The 21,259-nt window shown below is 41.8% G+C and overlaps 1 protein-coding gene across 2 annotated transcripts in view; it reads left to right on the forward strand.

Moving 5' to 3' along the window:
- The window catches only part of NCK2 (NCK adaptor protein 2), a 252,859-nt gene extending 249,953 nt beyond the window's left edge, over positions 1-2,906 (forward strand). For both annotated transcript variants that reach the window (XM_033950220.1, XM_033950219.1), the window contains exon 5: positions 1,190-2,906. In XM_033950220.1, the coding sequence (XP_033806111.1) occupies positions 1,190-1,384 (195 nt within the window). In that variant the 3' untranslated portion in view covers positions 1,385-2,906. The remainder of the gene's footprint in view (positions 1-1,189) is intronic.
- The last annotated feature ends 18,353 nt before the right edge of the window (positions 2,907-21,259 follow it).

Here is a 21,259-nt window from a genome sequence, read left to right on the forward strand (position 1 = left end):
TGCTGTGCATGTTACATATACACAATATCCATAACATAACTTTATACTTCTATACCGCCACAATCAGACGATTTCTAGGCGGTTTACACAGAAGAAAAACTGGACAATCAGCAAAATACAGAATATTAATGATAAAAGTACAAAATGTTACCTAAAGAAAGACAATATAATATTTTTGTGTAACATGCCCAGCATTTGTGCCCATTACAAAAGACAAAAAGAAAAGGTTTCCTGCCCTGAAAAGTTGAGTGGCAGGAGGCTGCTTTTGGGGCTTCCCCTGCCTCTCAGCTGTGCATGTGTGAGAGTTGCTCTCATAGAGATCATCGGATGGCAGAGTCGGGGATTATGATGAACATCCGTGTGAATCATTTGCATGCAACCATTTTAGTGCATCAACAGCTCTTTCTGAATCAGCCAAAAAATCAGATCAAAAAACAACCCCCCTCCGCCCCAAAAAAAAATCCAAAAAAATCAGATCATACCGATCCTCTTAGTTTATCTAGGCCTTAGTGCACTTATATCTTTTCAGTATCTGCTACTACACTGTAATTTTCTTAGAGTAAGTTTGACCTGTATGGTGCAGGAGCTTCCAGTCACCAGGCCAGGTGGAAGATGCTCAGATTTTCTGAGAGCCTAATTACAGTGTGCAGATTATAAAAATAAGATTGGGTTCATTGACAATAGCCATTGTTAAAAAATAAAAATAAAAAATCCAATCCCCCACAAAATTGGGGAACTTAATATTCTGAACACCAGGTCAGATTTCTAGATAACATGGTATCCTGGCAACCACTGCTTAAGATTTGTCACAAAATTTTGCTCCAGAAAGCCAAGAACAACTTATGCCAAATAAATTTCTTCAGGTTATATAGAAGTGTTAATTAAATAACTTAAACTGGTACTGTTTCTCCCTCCTCCCCATCCCTTCTGTAGGATATTGAATAAAGAACAATACTATGCTCAGGTATAATATCTACTTTGTAAATCTCTTAAGTCATATTTTTGCCATTAATAAATAATCTGTAACGCACTATTTTATTTTAGCAATTTTCTTACTTGTGCCATTTAACAAAAAGACAAATTTATTTTTTCTTAATTTTCTTGCCCTTCCCAAATGTCTGGTGTGTGTGCAAAATTCTGCCATTTTATTTGTTGTCATTGATTTGTGTTCTTTCCTGTTTTCTCACAGCCGAGTGACTTTTCAGTATCTTTAAAAGCATCAGGGAAGAACAAACACTTCAAGGTGCAACTCGTGGACACTGTCTTTTGCATTGGACAGCGGCGATTTAACAGCATGGATGAATTGGTGGAACACTACAAAAAGGCTCCCATCTTTACAAGTGAACATGGTGAAAAATTATATCTCGTTAAAGCTCTGCAGTGACACTGAAGGTGGACTAGGCCATCCTGGCCTTTCACAACTAGAAGCCTTAGATCCTAAACCCATTTCTACAGGACAGCGCCATTTCAGACACTGGGGAAGGGATGAGGGGGGAAGGGGAGGGCATTCTTAAACAATAGAAGTTTTTTTCTGCTACAGAACACTTGCTTTATGGGTTCTCCTTTTCCCTTATTTTGGGGTGCCTGGTCTCTTTCATTTAGGTTCTGTTTTCTGTTCACTCTGCCCTCAGGATAAAATCCTTCCTTAAGTGACCACTATAATCACGGTCATGCCTGGGGTCTGAGCCCCCTCTTCTGTCTATGTTTACATAGTATGGTGAAGTGTTTTGGGGTGGAGACTAGGTTGATTCAAAACAGTGTTAAATCTGTTCAACAGTGCTCACATTGACAGAACTTTTCATTTCAGGACATCAGACAGTTGAATGCACTGAAGCTGCAGCTAATTAAATGAAATATAGTAGAGATACCAATTTTGGCTGTGAATTCTGTAGCTTTTCTTGCTTACCAAAAGTTTCTAGGTGTAGTGACACTTTTTTACACTGTACTCTTTATTTTGCCTCTCTTGAGTACATAAAATAAAGCATTGTAATAGTACAAAGAATGCATTTAAATAAAGTATTGTACTAGTACTACTTAAGCTACTCCAGGAAGATATATAGTAAACAAAAAATTGTTTTCTTTTGGTCCATGCTTTCAACAGCGGTACTTGTCCTTGAAATTTATTTGTTCAGTTTTGGAAACTGAAATCCAATATGTGCCATCCGTACACCATTTTTTTTCTTCCTGCCCTTCTGCTTGTTTGAATTAAACAATTATGTAATTTTCAAAATATGTATTTGTAGCTGATTGTTGACACTAATACAGGAGATGATTAAAACGAGTCTTTTTGAGGCTACCCACACTACACATGCTTCACTCAGTTCACTGGGGAAAATGCCCAGTCAAGAATGAGAAATCATGAATATTGCTAACAGAGATCCCACAGAGGACATCATAAACCTATTTCATGTATCCAGAAACAAAATATGTGATCAGTGTGGGAGAGTAAACAAAAAGCCTAGAAACTAGTGAAGTGCTAAACAGAGACCATTGTATATATATTAAAATCTTTTAGCATGTGTACACAGAATTTTTTTTTATACATCACGTGTAAAAATCAGTAGATTACCACATGATCATTAATTGCATGTGAAATTCTTACTTAGATCCTGTTTAGATAATTTGTTTTTCTTAAATTTGGTATCCATCTACTGCAGTCTGCTCATGGAAATCTGCAGGCGTTTTTATGAGAGCAGATTTTCACGAATGTTAATGATGGATTATTTGGTATGCCAGAAATGTGTATGCACAAGAGACATTACTTTTTCTTGCTTATTTTTCAGCCTAGTTTCATAGTCTCTCTTCTTTAAGTGAGATTAAAGAATCTGGTTTGATGCCAAAAATATTTACAGTATGTTAAGTTGATGTGTATAATGATATAAATTAAAAGTGTTTCATCAATACTGCATGCTAAACTTTGTCCTCGAGAACATGATGCTTTGTGAAATAAGGTACATACAGTACTAGATTTATAAGTACATTAGCTATACTGGATTTCTACTTTAATGTTCGCTGAATAGTGGTGAATGAACTTGGTTTTCTCCATGCTAAACTGCAACACCCCAGTGACTGTTGTAAATATTGTCATGTTATTCCCCAGGGATCAAAAATATGGTGCCTGAAAATTTTAACTTATTTCTAAATGGAGTGACACATGCAGTAGAGGGAGAGTGTAGTTGAGGAGTTGGCAGTGGAGAATGACACTGGGACAAATGTTTCCCCCATCCCTGCGAGTTCTTTTCCTGTCCCTACCACATTCTTGCAAGCTCCGTCCTCATCTGCACAAGCCTCAAAACACTTTAAAATCATAAGTGTTTGAGGCTTGTGCAGTTAAGGCTGCGCTTGCAGGAATGGGGCAAAGACAGAGACAGCAACAAAACTTTCAGGGATGGGACAGGGAAATTTGAATTCCTGCGGGGCTGGGGACAAATTTGTCTCCGTGTCATTGTCTAGTTGACAGTTCCAACCTTCCCCCACCCAGGCAGGAACACTTCATCTGCCTTTTGCCATGGTCAGAGCATTGCTGCTGCTGACCATAAGGAAAGAAATTGAGGTCTTAGCGCTAGCAATGCTCCCACTGCAACTCACAAAAGGAGAAGTCCTGAAAGCTACTGCTGTGCCTACCTTCTGCAAAGAAAAGCAGAGATCTCCAAGGTGTGGCAAATTGTAGAGGAGTTTTGGTATTTAGATGGAGATGGGAGAGAGAGAGGGGAAGTGGAGCAGTTTCCGGAACATGAAAGGTCCCCTTAACCACCATAGTCACATAGTGAAGCACCGCTGCTACTCGTTACCTGGACCAGAGTTTTTTTCTTGGCTCCTAGTTTTAAAACTATATTTCAGTCCCTTTCACCTGATTTTTAGTTCAGAATGGTGCCAATTTGCTATCTCAGATGCCATGAGAATATTCTAGAAAATATTCTCCAAAGGGGAAATTGATAATTATGCTATCTAGGTGCTAGTTTCAGAAAACAACAAAGTACATGATGATAATAAAAAAAAAAGGGGGGGGGGTGGTTAGACTTTTACTGGCTTGATTGCCAAAATGCTCCAAGTGAGAAATAGTCAGTTAAACACCAGCTCATATCAGTCTTATGGAAGTCTTTTCTTTCCTTCTTTATTTTTCACATTCTGCTGTCTAAAAAGTGTATAATTGGATTTTGTTTCACTGATCTACACAACATAACTTTATACTTTTCAATATGAAAGAGCAATTCATTATTTAACAAAGTATTTAAGAATAAAACTAAAATGTCTTGCATGCCATAAACAAACTGCCTTAGCAGAGCCCATAAGTTAAAGCTCACCTATGTCCAGTCACCTAGTTAAGTGGGTTCAGATATAATACAATATTTATTTTTATATTCTGCAATAAACCAATTTGGTTCTACACAGATCACAATAAAAGGAACTAGCTGTTGCTAGGAAATACATGCAAATCAAGCTGATGCATATTTTATTGTATTGCTTCCATTGTATACAAATTGATCTCATGCATATTAATTATGAAAAATTTGAAAACCCAATTGGGTTGTGACTCTTGAGGACTATGATTACTCACCCCTGACTTAGAGGTAAGGCTTTTTGATTATAATAATCATCTAACTCAGTGGTTCCTAAACCTGGTCCTGAAGGCACCCCTAACCAGTCAGGTTTTTAGGATATCCATCATGAATATTTATGTGAGAGATTAGCATGCAGTGTATGCAAATTTTCATGATAAATATTCATGATGGTGATAAATATTCATGATGGATATCCTGAAAAGCCACCAGGTTTGGGAACCACTGATCTAACCTATACTGGCAGCTTATTATAGCAGCATTGATGATTTTTTTCTCCAAGATGAGTTCTACTTCCACTTTGTAATGTTTTTAACTTGATGTTTAGTATATGATAACAGGAAATTTTATATTGGTATTTTCATATTATCCTATGGTTGGGAGTATCTGTCTTTGAAGTAAATTTGAAGAAAAGATCTAATTGTGCTAAATGTAGAATATTCCATGGACAACATAAAAACAAAATATCTTTTTAGTGTTCACTTCAAAGTATCTAAGCACTGCACGCCCATGCTTTATACAGTGCAACATTCAAAAACCTTTTTGTACCATCATAGCTCATTCAAGCTTATGAATTGCTCTTATGGGCTCTACAGATCTAAACATAGGTACATATATAAGAAATAAATCCCTGTGTTCACATTACACCCACTCTTCTCCCCCCCCCCTAAAAAAAAAAGGACTTTAATATACAAACATTTTTAAAATTATCTTTAAAAATCAGGAGACCATCTCTCATGATACAAACAATTCAATGGGGTGCTCTCAGTCTATCATTGTAAAGAAGAGGAGGTTTCCACCACCAAGGTACTGCTTCAATCAGACCATCCAGTACCAGTTGGAAATGTGAAATGCTGAAGAAAATAATTAAGAACTGAGATTTTTTTTAAAAGAACTAAGCACTCTCAAGCTGAAACTGGAGAAAATGTTGACTGTTCAACAATTTGAAGATTACTCCACAAACATGGCCTTATATGTGAGGGAGGCAAGAAAGAAGCCATATGATCCATCTAGCTTGCAAAGGAACCCTTAGGGCAGTGGTCTCAAACTCACACCCTTTGCAGGACCACATTTTGGATTTGTAGGTGCTTGGAGGGCCTCAGAAAAAATAGTTAATATCTTATTAGAGAAATGACAATCTTCCATGAGATAAAACTCTTTATAGTTTATAAATCTTTTTGGCTAAGTCTTAATATTGTCATTTATAGCTAAAGAGACATATGATCAAGAAACTGTTTTATTTTACTTATATGATTATGATAAACATACCAAGGGCCTCAAAATAGTACCTGGTGGGCCACGAGTTTGAGACCACTGCTTTGGGGATACTGCATCCATGTGGGAGAAGGTGGTGTGGTCTGATGATACAAAAGTTGGACTCTTTGGGTTCAACGTTAAAAAAAAAATAAAAAATAGTGTGATGTAAAATTGTTACATAGACACAGGAGTCTATACTTTAGCTGTTGATTCCCACTTCCTGCAAAACTGCAGAAGGGTATCATTTTAAGATCTTAAACTCCTCCCCTTCTGCAGTATAAAACAGCTCCCTCTTCAGTTTTTCCTTGTGCAAGTGAACTCAGAAGGTATGTTCTGATCTCACTCCTGACCAACTCCAGTCTGAGTGTCTAGGGGGCTCACTTCTGTAGTTGCCCCCTCCAGGCCAGATGGATCCCTTTGGAAAGCAAGTGGTCCATAAATCATCTGGAACTGAGAGCCATTTGATTGGCCTTGCTTGAATTGCATTCTTTCATGTCAGAAAAGACAGTGTTTTTCAGACAAAATCTGCTGCAGTGGCTTATGTGAATGGACAAGGAGGCCCCAGAAGTGCTTCCCCTTTGCTTTGAGTCATGGATATTATTCCAGTGGATGGAACATCACTTGCAATCTCTCTCAGCTGCCCTCATGGCAGGTGTAGAGAATGTCCAGGCCAACTTTCTCAGCAGGCAGACTCTGGATCCCGGAGAGTGATCTCTGTCCCAGAGGGTGTTTCCCTCATTGTTCAGACTTGGGACAAACTGGACATGGATCTCATGGCCACAGCCAAGAATGCAAAGGCAGTTCGCTTCTACAGTCAGAGCCAAGCCGAGTGGGAAAGCACAGAGCTAGACGCCCTAGTTCAGTCCTGGCCCACAGAGCAGTTCCTGTTTCCGTGGTGGGTCAGATCATCCACAGGATAGCGAAACATCAGGCTGGTGATCCTGGTGGTCCAAGACTGGCCCCCGCAGACCTTGGTAAGTGGATCTGGTGTGGCTGCAGTGAGGCAGGTTCCTGAAACTGCCAGTTCATCCAAGGCTCCGCAGTCAAGGCCCGGTTCCAATGGAGAAGCCAGAGCGCTTTGGTCTTGTGGCATGGCTCTTGAGTGTGCAGCCTTGGTTCGGAAGGGTTATTCAGAGGGTGTGGTTATGATTCTCCTTAGAGCAAAGACACCTGCAACAGTTACAGCTTATGCTAAGACCTAGCTGGATAGGGCCTCCCATTCTGGTGATCCTTTCCTCCCTGCAAGCCGTTCTTGAAGAGCTTTGCGGTTTCGTCTCTCAAATAAGATAGCTGGTATCTTGTGTTTTGGGGCTCAGAGTGGCCTACGATCTCTGGTGTCTCACCCAAATGTCACTCGTTTTTTGAAGGAGGATCTCGTTGCGCAGACCGTTCCTATCTTGGGACCTCAATGTGGTCTTGAAGGGCCTGGCCCATACTTCATATAAGCCTCTTAAGAAAGCTTCCCTGCTAGATCTTATGGTTAAGACAGTGTTTTTGGTCGCCATGTTCTCAGAATTGTAGGCCCTCTCATGAAGGGAGCCTTTTCTTTGTTTCAGAGTCGGGTGTTTCTCTGTGCATTGTTCCTTTCTTTCTTCCAAAGATAGTTTCTGCCTTCCATGTCAGTCAGGAGCTCTGTTTGCCTGCCTTTCATCCTACAGGTTCCGCCAAACAGAACAAACGTTTGCCCAGACTGAATATGCGCTGAGCCCTGCTTATCTATCTGGAGAGAACTAATGACTCCAGGCTTTCTGATCATCTTTTTGTGCTGACCAGTCACTCGAGATGTGGCAAACCAGCTTCCAAAGCTTCTGTTGCCCAATGGATCCGCATGGCAATTTCTTCTTCCTACATTTCCTGTGGGAAACAGCCCCCTATCTCTATTGCAGCACATTCAATAAGAGGTGTAGCGACTTCCTGGGCAGAGTCCCAGGCTGTCTCATCTTATGAAATCTGTAGAACAACTTCTTGGGCTATTCTTCACACCTTTACAAAATTCTACAGAGTGAATTGGTTGCTTGAGAGGATGCCACTTTTGGGTCATCTGTTCTGCGGGCAGGCTCCTCTGTCCCTCCTTAGACGTCTGGCACTGCTTTGGTACGTCGGCTAAACTACGGACTCCTGTGTATATGTAACAGAACAATAAATTAGGCTCTTACCTTGATAATCTGGGTTCTGTGCGGACTTTTGATTTGTCTGATTTCTGCCTCAGACTTTGCCAGTACATTTCTCCCTTCGTATCCACAGGGGTTAGGGGCAGAGCCGGCCCGCGAATAATATTCAAGCTGGTTCTGCCCCTAACCCCCGCTTCCCCCCAGCTATTTTAAACCCTTGGGGGAGTTCAAGGCAGCCATTTCCTATGAGCGATCTGCATGGGGCAGGAGCGTGGGAAGATCGCTCCTGCCCCGAAAACCCGCTAGACCACCAGGTAAGGCTTAAGGGGGGACTTACAGGGCTTAAAATAGCCCAAAAAATGAAAATGTTTTTTTTTAAATCACGAATAACCGAATCAGTGGATGCTGAAACTGCGGATTCTGAGCGGGAAGTGTACCCATCTCGGGACCTTTTCTACAGTTCTTAAGATTAAGCAGAGATTTTACAGGAAGAGGAAGCTTCCTATTCTCTTTCCTTCTGGAGGGTTCTCTAGCCCCTACTACTAGCACTTAGCAGATTGTCTCTTAGCTACTCATGTGTGTGATTTATTGTTCACTGTTTGCTTTTTAAATGTTTATTGGTCATTGTTCTATTTCCTAAGCTTCAGAGCAGAATGTTTGTTGCCAGGGAAGTTTCCTGTGCCCCTCCTTCTCTTTTGTTTCAGTGGCATTTGATTGCTTTGGTACCAACTGAAGAGGGAGCTATTCTCCACTGTGGAAGGAGAGGAGTTCAAGATCTTAAAGTTATACCATTCTGCAGGTTTGCAAGAAATGGGAATTAACAACTAAAGTACAGACTCCTGTGTATCTTAACTGAACCCAGATTATTAAGGTGAGAACCTAATCAATTCTGCATATTATCTTAACCCCATTGCTACAGTAAAACATTTTTTAACTTGAATTTTTTTATTTATAGCTCATTTGAAAACTCACTATTTTCAACAAAAGATCCAAGTGAAGATATATGGGTTAATATTCAAAGCAATTTAACCATCCAAAAATTGACACCCTGCTGGTTAAATTGCCTTTTCAGAGCTAACCACTAGTTAGTGCCAGACTGAAAATTGGTTACAGTTACAGTGTGTCAATAGTTTACTAAAGAAACCACATATGCTCTTGTACAGCATCTCTCCTCCCTCAGAACGGATTGGTATGATTCAGCACTGTAGCTTAAGCATGTGTGTAGTTTGAGGAGGGCCATTGCCCACTGACTGAGTGGATGCAGTTACTTTATTTGTAAGACAAAGCTGCTGTGAGGGGGTCATCGGCACCCCCCCCCCCCCCAGCTCCTGTTCAGCAACTCACCTCTTTCCCCAGCACAGATTGGAATGATTCAACACTAAACAGGTGCCCTGAAACAGCAGCGCTGAGCTTGCCACAATGAATCAGCTGTGCTGACCTGGCCATGCTGAAATTGCTTCCCTGACCCTCCTATGCGCCTGTCCCATGCTTTCTTGAATTCAGACACGGTCTTGGTCTCCACCACCTCTACCAGGAGACTATTCCACACTAACTGTTGGTGTGATTTAGTAAAAGGACCCCTTTATTTGGCTTAGGTTCCTGTGATTAATGGGATTTTTTTTGGGGGGAGGGTTGTTTGTTTTTTTATTTTGTTGCTCAGGAGAGAGATGATGGAGATCTATAAAATACTGAGTGGAATGGGTAGATATGAATCACTTTACTCTTTTCAATAATTCTAGGACTAGGAGGCATGCAATGAAGTTACTAAATGGTAAATTTAAAATAAACCTGAGAAAAAATTTCTTCACCCAATGTGTAATTAAATTCTGGAATTCATTGCCAGAGAATGATGTAAGAGCAGTTAGGGTTTAAGAAAGGTTTGAATAACTTTCTAAAAGAAAAGTCCATAAGCCATTATTAGGATGAATTTGGAGAAAACCATTGTTTATTCCTAGCTTAAATAGTGTGAGATCTGTTTTACTCATTTGGGATTTTGCCAGGTACTTGTGACCTGGGTTGGCCAATGTTGGAAACAGGATACTGGGCTTGATGGACCTTCTGTTTTTCCCAGTATGGCAGCTTTTATGTTTGTTCTTCTGTTCTTAGATTACTCCTGCCTTATCACCTCTTAACTTCATCCTATGCCCTCTCATTCTGGAGTTTTCTTTCAAATGAGACATGCCTCATGCGCATTTATGCCATGTAGGTATTTAAATATCACTTATATATTCCCTCTCCCGCCTTTCCTCCAAAGTATACATATTGAGATCTTTGACCATTTTAGTAACCTTCCAGTGGATTCACTCCATCCTGTTTGTATCTTTTTGAAGATGCAGTCTCCAGAATTGTACACAATATTCTAAATGAGCTCTCACCAGAGTCATATACAGAGGCATCCATACCTCCTTCCTAATGGCCATTCCTCTCCCTATGCACCCTAGCATCATCCTAACTTTCACCGTTGCCTTTTCATATACTATCGCATCCAAGCACTGCTCTTTTGTGCACAAAAGTTCTTCACCCTCCTAAACTGTACCATTCCCTTGGGTTTTTGCAGCCCTAATGTATATGACCTTGTGTTTCTTAAGAGCTTTTCTGGGTTATGAATGTTTTTGTATTGATATGCTCTGGAGTGCCATAAAATATGGCTGCTATGATACACTGTATCATATGTGCTGTATGTTTCTTATTTTTTATATGATTATTTTTTTGTGTGAAGGGGATAGGAAATCTTTTAAATGAATAAATTAGCATTAAATCTTAGCTGCCAAATTTCAGACTTTTCTTCAAGCTTCATTAGGTCTTTCCTCATGTTGTTCACACTATCAGGGGTGTCTGTTGCAGATTTGGTATCATCTACAAGCCTGATATATCAATAGGCAGTTGCTGGACAGTAAAAATGACTTCCAAATTGTAGTGCAAAGTCAATGAGCAATATGAAGGGAGTCAAAGATAGTACGGGACCCTCCTTGATGACAATTGAGATGACTTGGACAACAGTGATAACTGTGGAGTGGAGTCTACTGTAGACCGTAAGTTTCAGCTGTGGATAAGTTGGAGAGTGTCTAGATGGGCTCAGTCACAAGTTTCATTCTGTCTCACAATGCGTGGATACATTGGAGGAAGACTAGTCATCTGGCACAGGAGAACCAACAACTTAATCAAAGTAGAGGATACACAGTGACACCAAAATCATAATAGTTGAAATAATTTGAGATTGGTTTGCCTTTCAGAATCTATTGCCAAGCTAGAACAAAGATTCCTAAAAATGTGATTTCTGAAAAATTTAAAACAATAGTTCTGTAAATCCTTTACTAATAGAGCGAGTGGATAGAATTGGGCCCCAGAGAGATGCCAACAGCTGACTGAGAGTAGTAATTTTTTTTCACTTCTTGAATTAGACACAAGCAAGAGATCCTGCAAGTTTTGTGTGAAGGATGAAAGTTCGAATATGATAAAAGGATACTATTCAGGACTATTGAAATAATTACAAGGCAGTATAAAGAATTTGCACCCTTGTGCTCAAAACTGGCACAGTTAAAAATCAAATTTGCCTTGTGATTCTAGCTATAAACTAACTCATCAGGGAGAAAACAAAACTCATCACTTTATAAGAAGTGGAGTGATTTATCCAGCAGTTTGAAGTGCCAGGAGCTCAGGGAGCCTTGTCAGAAGACACCAAGAATGACAGCATGACTGACGGGGGTGGTGAACTAAATTTTAAACAGAAGACAAAAATGAAATGCTGGGAATCGAGCAGCGTTCAGATGGATTGTCAGCAGCTTGCAGTATAATTTAACAACTTTATAGACTGTTCGTACTAATCCTGTTTATAGGTTTGTAACTGGAGAGTGTTCACCCCCTTTTTTTTTTTTTGTATGTTGCTTTTCTTGTTTGCTTCTGTTGGACGGATCTCTGGAAATACCGAGGTAATGAGACGAGAGCCTTTGGTGTGGAATTGTATAGATGGCTGATAGAACTCCTAGTTGAGAGGATGGGAATACCAGTGATCTCTTATGAAATCATGTACATTGGAGTTAAACTGTAAGTCATAATTTGCATTGTTGTATTGCAGTGGTTGTAGAACTCATGGTTTGCAAATATAAACCGACTAATCATTAAAGTAAAAGATGTCCTGCGGAGATCACATCCGGAGCCTAGGATTCTCTGTTTGCAGGGACCTAGAACAGAATGTGTTACAAGTGAATACTCTGTCGTGCCAGCCACCATAAACTTGTCATATTATTCTGGATAATTGGATTTGGCCCTGCAGATGTTAACTTACAGGGTGGTGTATAAGATAGCTAAACACTGCTTTGCATCAGGGCCAGATTCTCAAAAATCACTGGTAAAATCCAGTGAGTCAATGTGACCATAGTGGGAGGGATTTTTTTTTGCAGGAGATTTCTCAGCATAAGAGCATGCAAATTATATGCATGCTATTTGTGCAGAGAATCGCTGGTAAAGAGCGGGAGAAACTGTGCCTGACGGTTGCTCAGAAGAGCAATTGCTAAGCATGTCTCCTCCCTTCTGTCAAAGCTGCTGTCCCCCAACTAACTGAGACTCAGGTTTTGTCAAGTCCCGACAGCTCAGCTGATGGACCTGCAGGGAGAACAGCAGAGGGAAATGTTCCTCCTGCTGACACCCCCTCATCTGCTGTTGCCTGGCATACCCACAGCCTGTACAAGATCAGCAGGAAGGATGCACACTCCCTTCTGCCACTGGGGTCCCCTGCATCATCAACCACCCCCCAACACACCCCGCAAGAGGGATGCACACTCCTGCTGCTGGAGTCCGCTGATGACACCCCTACACTCCCAGCAGGAGCGATGCACACTCCTGCCACCAGGGTCCCCTGCCCCCTAACATTCCTGGCAGGAGAAATGCCTACTCCAACAAAGGCTGGTCGGAGGGATGCCCACTCCCTCTGACAGGCTCACCTCTAAAATGGGCCTTCCCCTTCATGGTGAATCCCTGGTGCAAGGTGTGGAGGGGTCTAAGGCTCTTATTGGCTCAAGCACTTAAGGCCTTTCCCATGTACGCATAGATGTACGAGAGGCAGAGGGGGCAGGGGACCCCAGTGGGGAGGGGCATCCCTCTTGCCAAGAGTGTTGGGGCTGGAGACCCAGGTGGTGGGAGAAAGTAGGTATACCTCCTGTTGGGGGAGCCCGGCAGTGGGAGAGAGTGGGCATCCCTCCTGCTTCAATTGGGGGATCTCTCTTTTTTTTTTAAATATACAGGGAGGGGGGTCTGAGCAGTCAAGCCTTTCTTGTCAGTGCCTAAGCCAATCAGCGCTCAGGCACTGACCAGAAAGTAAGGCTACAATAGCTCAAATCCTGCCAGAAAATTTTGCCCACAAATGTGGCACAAAGAGGGTAGGGAATCGCCCAGAGTGCTCCTCTAAATATTAATGACCTCGTTCTACATTTGCTTAGCAGTCTGAAACGGCTAGGAAGCTTGGACAAAACCACAGTGAGCCGTTCTGTTAATCAGCTGGTACAATACGGGTATGCTAAACCAGCTGGAATAGTTTTAACGACCATCGTTAAGGGCATGGTAAGTTTTGAGAATCCGCCTCTAATAGAGGACAAAATGTTCCACACAGGTGTGAATAAGAAAACTGGCTTCTGTAACAATCAGTGTATGCCCAGATTGTAGATTTCGAGATCTCAAGGGGGATGAATCTCACAGATTACAACTACACTTCTCCCTCCATATTCGCGGTGGATGTGGGTGGAATATAGCCATGAATATGGAAAAACCGTGGATTTTTTTTGTAACAACCAGCGGTATTGTGATTAAAACCGCAAATAACTTTTCAAATGTTATTCGCGATTTATGGAAATGATTAAGCTTTTAGCAGCTTTTATCAGGCAAGCAGTAATTCCTAAAGCTGTTAGCAGGCAAGCAGCAATTCCCAGCGATTTTCTGGGTAATAGCGATTTTCTCCATGCATGCTGGGAAGCAACGATTTTCAGGGTGAAAGATTTGAAGCATCGATTTGGTGGGAGAAAGCATGGAAGCAGTGATTTTCAGAGTGAATGTTGGTAAACGTTAAACTTTTTTTCGGTACACTAAAAGGAAAAGAACTTTAATCATAATGTAATTGGGGGGGGGGGGGCGGGGGCAAGTGAAACCGCGAGTGCAGAAACCACGAATACGAAGGGAGAAGTGTACTATCTTAGGTTTCCAGGTTACTTTTTGGCATTGTCAGATACCAATGCACAAAAGGTTCTAAAATGTGAAATAAATTTTCCAGAATCCAATTCCATCATAACAAGTAGAAGGAATGGTTGAAAATCCATCAGTACCAAAAGGGAAGAAAGCAACAGAATTTGCAATTATTTTTTTTTTTAATGCAACTTTTCAAGGAATTGGAGCAGCAAGGGAGAAAAAAAAATGTTAAATGTATAAAATACAGCAGGAAATAGCAAAATGTTACTCCAGGAACCACTTGTGGATCAACATCAGACACAAATGGTTAAGAAGAAATTAATTGAAACCTAAGGATGAGCGATTGATAGTTGCAGCCTAGGACAGTGGATTATGGACAAGATGGTTTACAACAAGCATTGGAAAAAAAGAATGATGCAACAGACATTATAGATTCTGTAAGAATGAGCTGAAAACTGTTCTCTTATGGAAAAAATGCTGCTTACTGCACCAGTTGAATAGGAAGTAGAATAGGTAATACCAATGGTTCCCAACCCTGTCCTGGAGGACCACCAGGCCAATTGGGTTTTCAGGCTAGTCCTAATGAATATGCATGAGAGAGATTTGCATATAATGGAAGTGACAGGCAAGCAAATCTGCTCCATGCATATTCATTAGGGCTATCTTGAAAACACGATTGGCCTGGTGGTCCTCCAGGACAGGGTTGGGAACCACTGGGTTATACAGCGGTCTGCTGCATAGAGCTTGGGGGCTAGATGGGTTCATTGCAGAATTTTATATACTACTGAAGGATGCAGTGGTTCAGTCGCTCATTGCCTTGCTTAATAAGATATCAACTAAGTCCATGCCAGAGTATATTAAGCAAGTGCAAATCATAGCCTTACCTAAACTGGGAAAAGACTCATCGGCTCCAGAATTGCATATGACAATATCCTTGCTATGTTAAGAATTCTAGTTACTGGCTAAAGTGTTTCCTAACAGATTAGCATAATAAGTACCAACTTTTCAAAATGATTGGTGGTGCTAAACTCAAATAGCTCCTCATTGGACACAGTAAAGGAGTTTGCTCAATATTGGGGGGTACTCAAACACCCCCAGAATTGGCATGATTACTGGGCCTAATACAAGGGCAAATCAAAAATTAAAGGAAATTGTTAAATTAGCTGAAACAGAGCTAGCAAAATGTAACACATGTAATTGTACATTGCCTGTTGCATAGTTTGTCCATGCACAGTGTAGGGCTCAGCCTTTAGTCATGTGGCAGCCACAAGGTTAGAAACATGGACACGCCACTGCAAGATTTCACCATTGAAGAACAATGTGCAATAGTATGCTTTCTTTGGGCAGAGGGAGTGAAACCTGTGGAAATTCAGCGTCAAAAATTACAAGACTAGAGGACACTCAATGAAGATACAAGGAAATATTTTTAAGACCAATAGGAGGAAATATTTTTTTCACTCGGAGAATAGTTAAGCTCTGGAATGCATTGCCAGAGGTTGTGGTAAGAGTAGATAGTGTAGCTGGTTTTAAGAAAGATTTGGACAAGTTCCTGGAGGAAAAGCCCATAGGCTTTTATTGACAAACAGAGGGGGGGAAGCCACTGCTTGCCCTGGATTGGTAGTATGGAATATTGCTACTCCTTGGGTTTTGGCCAGGTACTAGTGACCTGGAATGGCCACTGTGAAGAACGAGCTACTGGGCTTGATGAACCATTGGTCTGACCCAGTAAGACTATTCTTATGTAATGATAAGAAGGCTTGGAGGGTAATAATAAAAGAAACCCAAACGTCTAAGTCCCCAAACCGGCCCATGGGCCTAAGGCCCCGTCCACAGGAGGTGCCTAAGGCTACTGGGCCTATTCCGGTTGGCCCAGGCGCCTCAAGCCCCACCTGTGGGCGGGGTTTGAGCCGCCTGGGCCAATCAGGCCCTAAGGCCAGCCATTCGAGGCATGGCTGGCCTGCCAGACAGACGGGCTTGGCACCCGTCCTTCTGGCCAACAAATGTTGCAGGTATGGGGAGGGGGATTGGGGGTGGGGGGGGGTCGAGGGGTTGGCAGGGGGGCCGATCGGGGGTTCGGGGTGGGTAATCGTGGGAGGGGGGTGTGTCGAGGGCAGAAGGGCCTGGGATCCCTCCTGCCCATATCTTAGTGAGGGTGGGGGTTTGGGGGGTCACCTGGCCAGGAGGGCTTGGGCTCCCTCCTGACCCAATGTCGGCAGGGGAGGGGGGGTCACGGTTTGACAGGGCAGGAGGGCTTGGGCTCCCACTTGCTTCGATGTCGGTGGGGGGGGGGGGTTTGCAGTTCAACAGGGCAAGAGGGTTTGTGCTCCCTCTTGCCCCGATGTCGGCGGGGGGGGGGGGGGGGGTGTCACGGTTTGACAGGGCAGGATGGCTTGGGCTCCCTCCTGCCCGGATCATTGTAGGGGGGGGTGATGCATCGCGGCAGGAGAGATTGGCTATCTCCCCTAACACGATGCAATCACCCCTCTACCGGAACTGCCACAAACCACGGCAGGAGAGATTGGGCATCTTTCCTGCCATGGGTCGCGGCAGTTCGGGTAGAGGGGTGATCGTATCGCGGCAGGGGAGATGAGCCATCTCTCCTGCCGCGATGGTTGCGGTGGAGGGTGGGTAAGTTGCCGGCCCGCTGAGCTGAGGGCTCTTTTTTGGCACTTATACCTGTTTTGATTTGGTCTAAGTCAAAACATATAAGTGCCGACTAAGCAACCTGTCAAAATATTTGGTTATACCTGCTGTACGCCTAAGTCTAGGTCAACCCACTTCCTCTAAAAACATCTCTTTTCGCTCTATGCGTTTAGAGGCAGGGGAAAGGCTTAAGCTGGTTTTAGAGACGTTTTTTATTATTATGAGCCCCATAGTTTTCTATTCTTTAGGTAGAGAGCTTCAAACTTGAACTGCCTTATAACAAATTGAAGTCTCCAAAACTATTTTATGACAAATGCCAGATACTGAAGGGGGGAAAAAAATGAGTCACTTTCAAATGGCTTAATGTTATTAGAGGGGAAAAAAATCATCCACCTAATCAAATACTCTGTGCTGGTACCACTGAATACTTTATATATCAAATATGCTAAATTTAAAACTTATACAAGACTGTATGGGAAGCCAATGCAAATGACTTTAAAGTTGGCATCACCATATAGAATTTTTTCAAATTAAAAATCAATTTAACCACAGTATTCTGAAGTAACTGCTTCTTAGAAGTTTGAATAAAATGAGTGCAAACTGTTGAAATAGTCCATATGGGATATATAATAAGTTTGAACCAAAAGGTTGAATTGTGGGGTTTCTTTGAGCATTGTTTTCATAGGCATCTGCCTCTTCCTTCTCCCAGTTGGACTTTCAGAAAGATATACTTTTGGAATTGGTATTAAGCAAAGTATCTCTCCTAGTCTCTTACATGAAATGTCCTGTGAAAGTGCCTGGCCCAAATCCCTATTTCCTCATCTGGTCTGACTGTGTAATCTGTGCTCTCTGAAGAGATTACTGGGGATATTTGTTTAAAGGATGTTTGGGGCTTATTATTGAAAGTTAATTCCTTGCTGTAGGGTTTGGTTGATCAAAGTGTAAAGTTTCCTCAAGCTACTTTAGCTAAATTAAGGAGTATGAGCCTAGGATATCAAAGACTGAAGGTGATCTGAAAAAAACTGGAATCTCGGATAAATATGATTCAAGAAGCTAGTGTAACCTGGATTAAGGTTAATCTAGGGACTGCCCAGACACCTGAAGGAAAATAACCTTAAGCCAGTAATTTGAGACTGCTGAATTTTCCTAAAATGTGCCTCTTATCTCTCTTCATCGTACTGCAAAATTACAGTAACATAGAAGATGATGGCAAATAGACTTGGTTTATCCAGTCTGCCCAACAAGTTAAATTTGTGCATATGATATATCCGATCATGATCTGTCTTGCCATTTTCAGAACAGCAAACGATGCGGAACAAACCAAAATGATGAGAAATACAAAATATGTTTAGAATCGGATGAATAAAACATAGGGCACACTACTAGCCTGACATGGCCATATTATGCCCCCTCAAAGTCTGCATCGGGAAGTAGACAGAAGCAGTTTGCTGAATTTGCAGACTTCTCAGGGTCAGAATAAATATCAATAGTTCTGTAGGAACTGCTAGCCCGCACAAGGCCATGAAGCTGATCTCTGTTTTTGTAAAATACTTAAAGACAAGGCTGCTCGGGAAGACAAAACAACTCATAGAAAGCTGGGACCTAGGTTAGCCACTGTTGGAAACAGGATACTGCGCTTGATGGACCTTCAGTCTGTCCCAGTATGGCAATTGTTTTCTTAATTGGGTATGCTAACTGCAAAAGATATACATGACCCAGGACAAAGGAGCTATGAGACATCCTGCAATTTCCTGGACAGTGACAGATCAGACAACTCCCAGCCTGCCTCATCATTGTTTTCTTGGAGCCTAATTTATACCAATCAAGAGCTATCTAGAGCAGTGTATCGCACACTTGTGTGCCACCTGATATTTCAGGTGTGCCGCAAGACGCTGGGGGGGAGGAGGAGAGGTATCGGCGCCGGCTGACTGCCTACAGGATGTGTCTCATGTGGCAAGAGACACATCCTGTAGGCAGTTAGCCATAACCAGCACCTCTCTGTGCGTCTACCTTTCTAGCACCTCCCACTGGTGGCTCAGGGCCTGGCTAGAGGGCCTTCATGCATGCGTGGATATTGACGTAATGACATCACCCATGTGTGTGATGTAATTGCTTTGACGTCCACACACTTCTGGATGCCTCAAGCTATGGCCACCACATTTAGTGTACCACGGCTTGACAAAGTTTGCGAGACACTGATCTAGAGGGTAAGTACAAGATTCTAAACTTTATTTGCAGGATCATCAATGCAAGGCCTGCAAGCCAATGGCAGCCCTCTGAGACCTCTTGAGTGGCCCACTCAGCCTGTACTGGATCCCACTTCCTCATTCCTCCCCTGGTAGAATCCAGTATCTTCTTACCCTTCCTGTTTCCAGCACCAAATTGTTTTTATCCTTTGGGTCATGGACAGCATGAGTGAAATAAACACCCTGTCTTCGGTGGCCCGGAAGCTTTCCTTCTGTGACAGCTTCCCACCTATGTGGGGACAGGAAGCTGTAGCAGAGGGAAAATGATTAGAAAAATAAAATCACCACACAAAGGTAGGAAAAATAATTTTATTTTCAATTTAGTGATTGAAATATGTCAGTTATGAGAATTTACATGTGCAGTCTGCATTGTTCAGGAAGAAATGCATTTCTCTCTCTGTACTCTCTGTACTGCGAGCAGAGTCTGGCATCTTAGGGCTTTGTATGTATCTATTAAGACTTAAACATAGAAATATGATGGCAGATAAAGGCTAAGGGCCTGTTTTACAAAGTCACGCTAGCGGCTGCCGCGCAGCAACAGCCCCAAAGCCCTTTAAATCTCTATGGGCTTCAGGGCCATTACAGCTTTGTAAAACAGACCCTAAATGGCTCATCCAGTCTTCCCATTCACAGCATCCACTATCTCCTCTTTGACATTTAACTGTTCAGCTTCTGTATTGCACCCCCTACTTCTCCATGTCCCCCCTCTAATGTCCCACTTCCTCTTTGATCTATCGCATTGAGCTTGTATAGGTTTGTGTGACTCACAAATGGAAGATTAGATTAGATTAGATCCCAAGTGCTTGTTCCACACTTTCTTGAATTCAGACAGTCTTTGCCTCCACCTCCTCTACTGGGAGACTATCCCACGCATCTACCTCCCTGTCTGTAAAATAGTATTTTCTTAGATTACTCCTGAGCCTATCACCTCTTAACTCTCTTTCTGGAGCTTCCTTTCAAATGAAAGAGACTTACCTCATGTGTATTTATGTCACATAGCTATTTAAATGTCTCCCTTCTCCTGCCTTTCCTCCAAAGTATACATATTGAAATCTTTAAGTCTGTCCCCCATCGCCCTATGACAAAGGCCACCAACCATTTTAGCAGCCTTCCACTGGACCGACTCCATCCTGTTTATATCTTCTTGAAGATGCGATCTCCAGAATTGTACACAATATTCTAGTTTGTGGTCCTGTATTTGCAGAGGGTTTATCCGTTCTGCATGTGTGACCAAGGCCAGGTGTTCTGGTAGGAATGATTGTCAAGAAGCGTTATTGTGTCATGGCCCCAAATAGGAAGATATTTGGCGGCTCTCCTTCAGTCCTTTTGGACCTAAAAATACTGGTGAACCCCAGCATTGCAAAGAGCAATTGGGTTTTTTTTTTCTATATCAAATAAAAGTCTCTTTAAATTGTAATTGTTAACATTAGCATAATAAGATTAGGCTGAAGTGACTTCTTTTTAGTTTCCAAATTTTATGGTGTTTCACTTACATCTATAATAGTTTTTACCCCCTACAATAATAGTCTATTATAAACTCCAAGCTTATTTGGGTAATTTTTTGGAATTTGGCTTTGCTTCTGTCTTCTTATTTTGGTATTCTTGCTATTCATATGACTAATTCCCCCTAAGCATCTTCAATCTGTTGCTTCAGCTTGTGCAGTTTTTAAATACTTCTCTGAGCTTAGAAAGAAACCAAGTGTTTGGGTTAAACTCTGCAGACTCGGTGTTGAATATTTCCTTCTCTAACAGTATTTATATGAGGAAAGTGAATTAACTGCCAAATGTTAGTTACTGTACTGTGAAGGTTTTCATTGCTGATATAGAACCACTGCATCGTATTCAAGTGAATTACAAAAAAGCACCTACAAATTATCCAAAACACAGCTGTTAAACTTATCTATAATGCAAAAAATAAATATGATCATGTAACACCGTTATTAGAAAAATCTCACTGGCTCCCAGTCACTCATTGAATTACTTTCAGAATTTTACTTCTATCTTTTAAAACTCTGTCCTCTAAAGAACCACAATTTATAGACAAATTACTCATTCCTTATGCCATCCAACATACACTTCAGTCGATGAATCAAAAGTTGTTTCCAGTCCCTTCTCTAAAAATAATAGGGACACGACAACAAGACATTTTCTCCGTCACTGCGCCTCAGCTCTTGAATGCTATGCCAAAATACTTAAGAGAGGAAGAAAATTTGGCACGTTTCATAAATAACTTGAAAAGTTTTTTTTATTTACAGATGCCTAGAGTCTC

Source organism: Geotrypetes seraphini, chromosome 6, assembly GCF_902459505.1.
Source record: "Geotrypetes seraphini chromosome 6, aGeoSer1.1, whole genome shotgun sequence".
In the NCBI taxonomy this organism is placed as follows: Eukaryota; Metazoa; Chordata; class Amphibia; order Gymnophiona; family Dermophiidae; genus Geotrypetes; species Geotrypetes seraphini.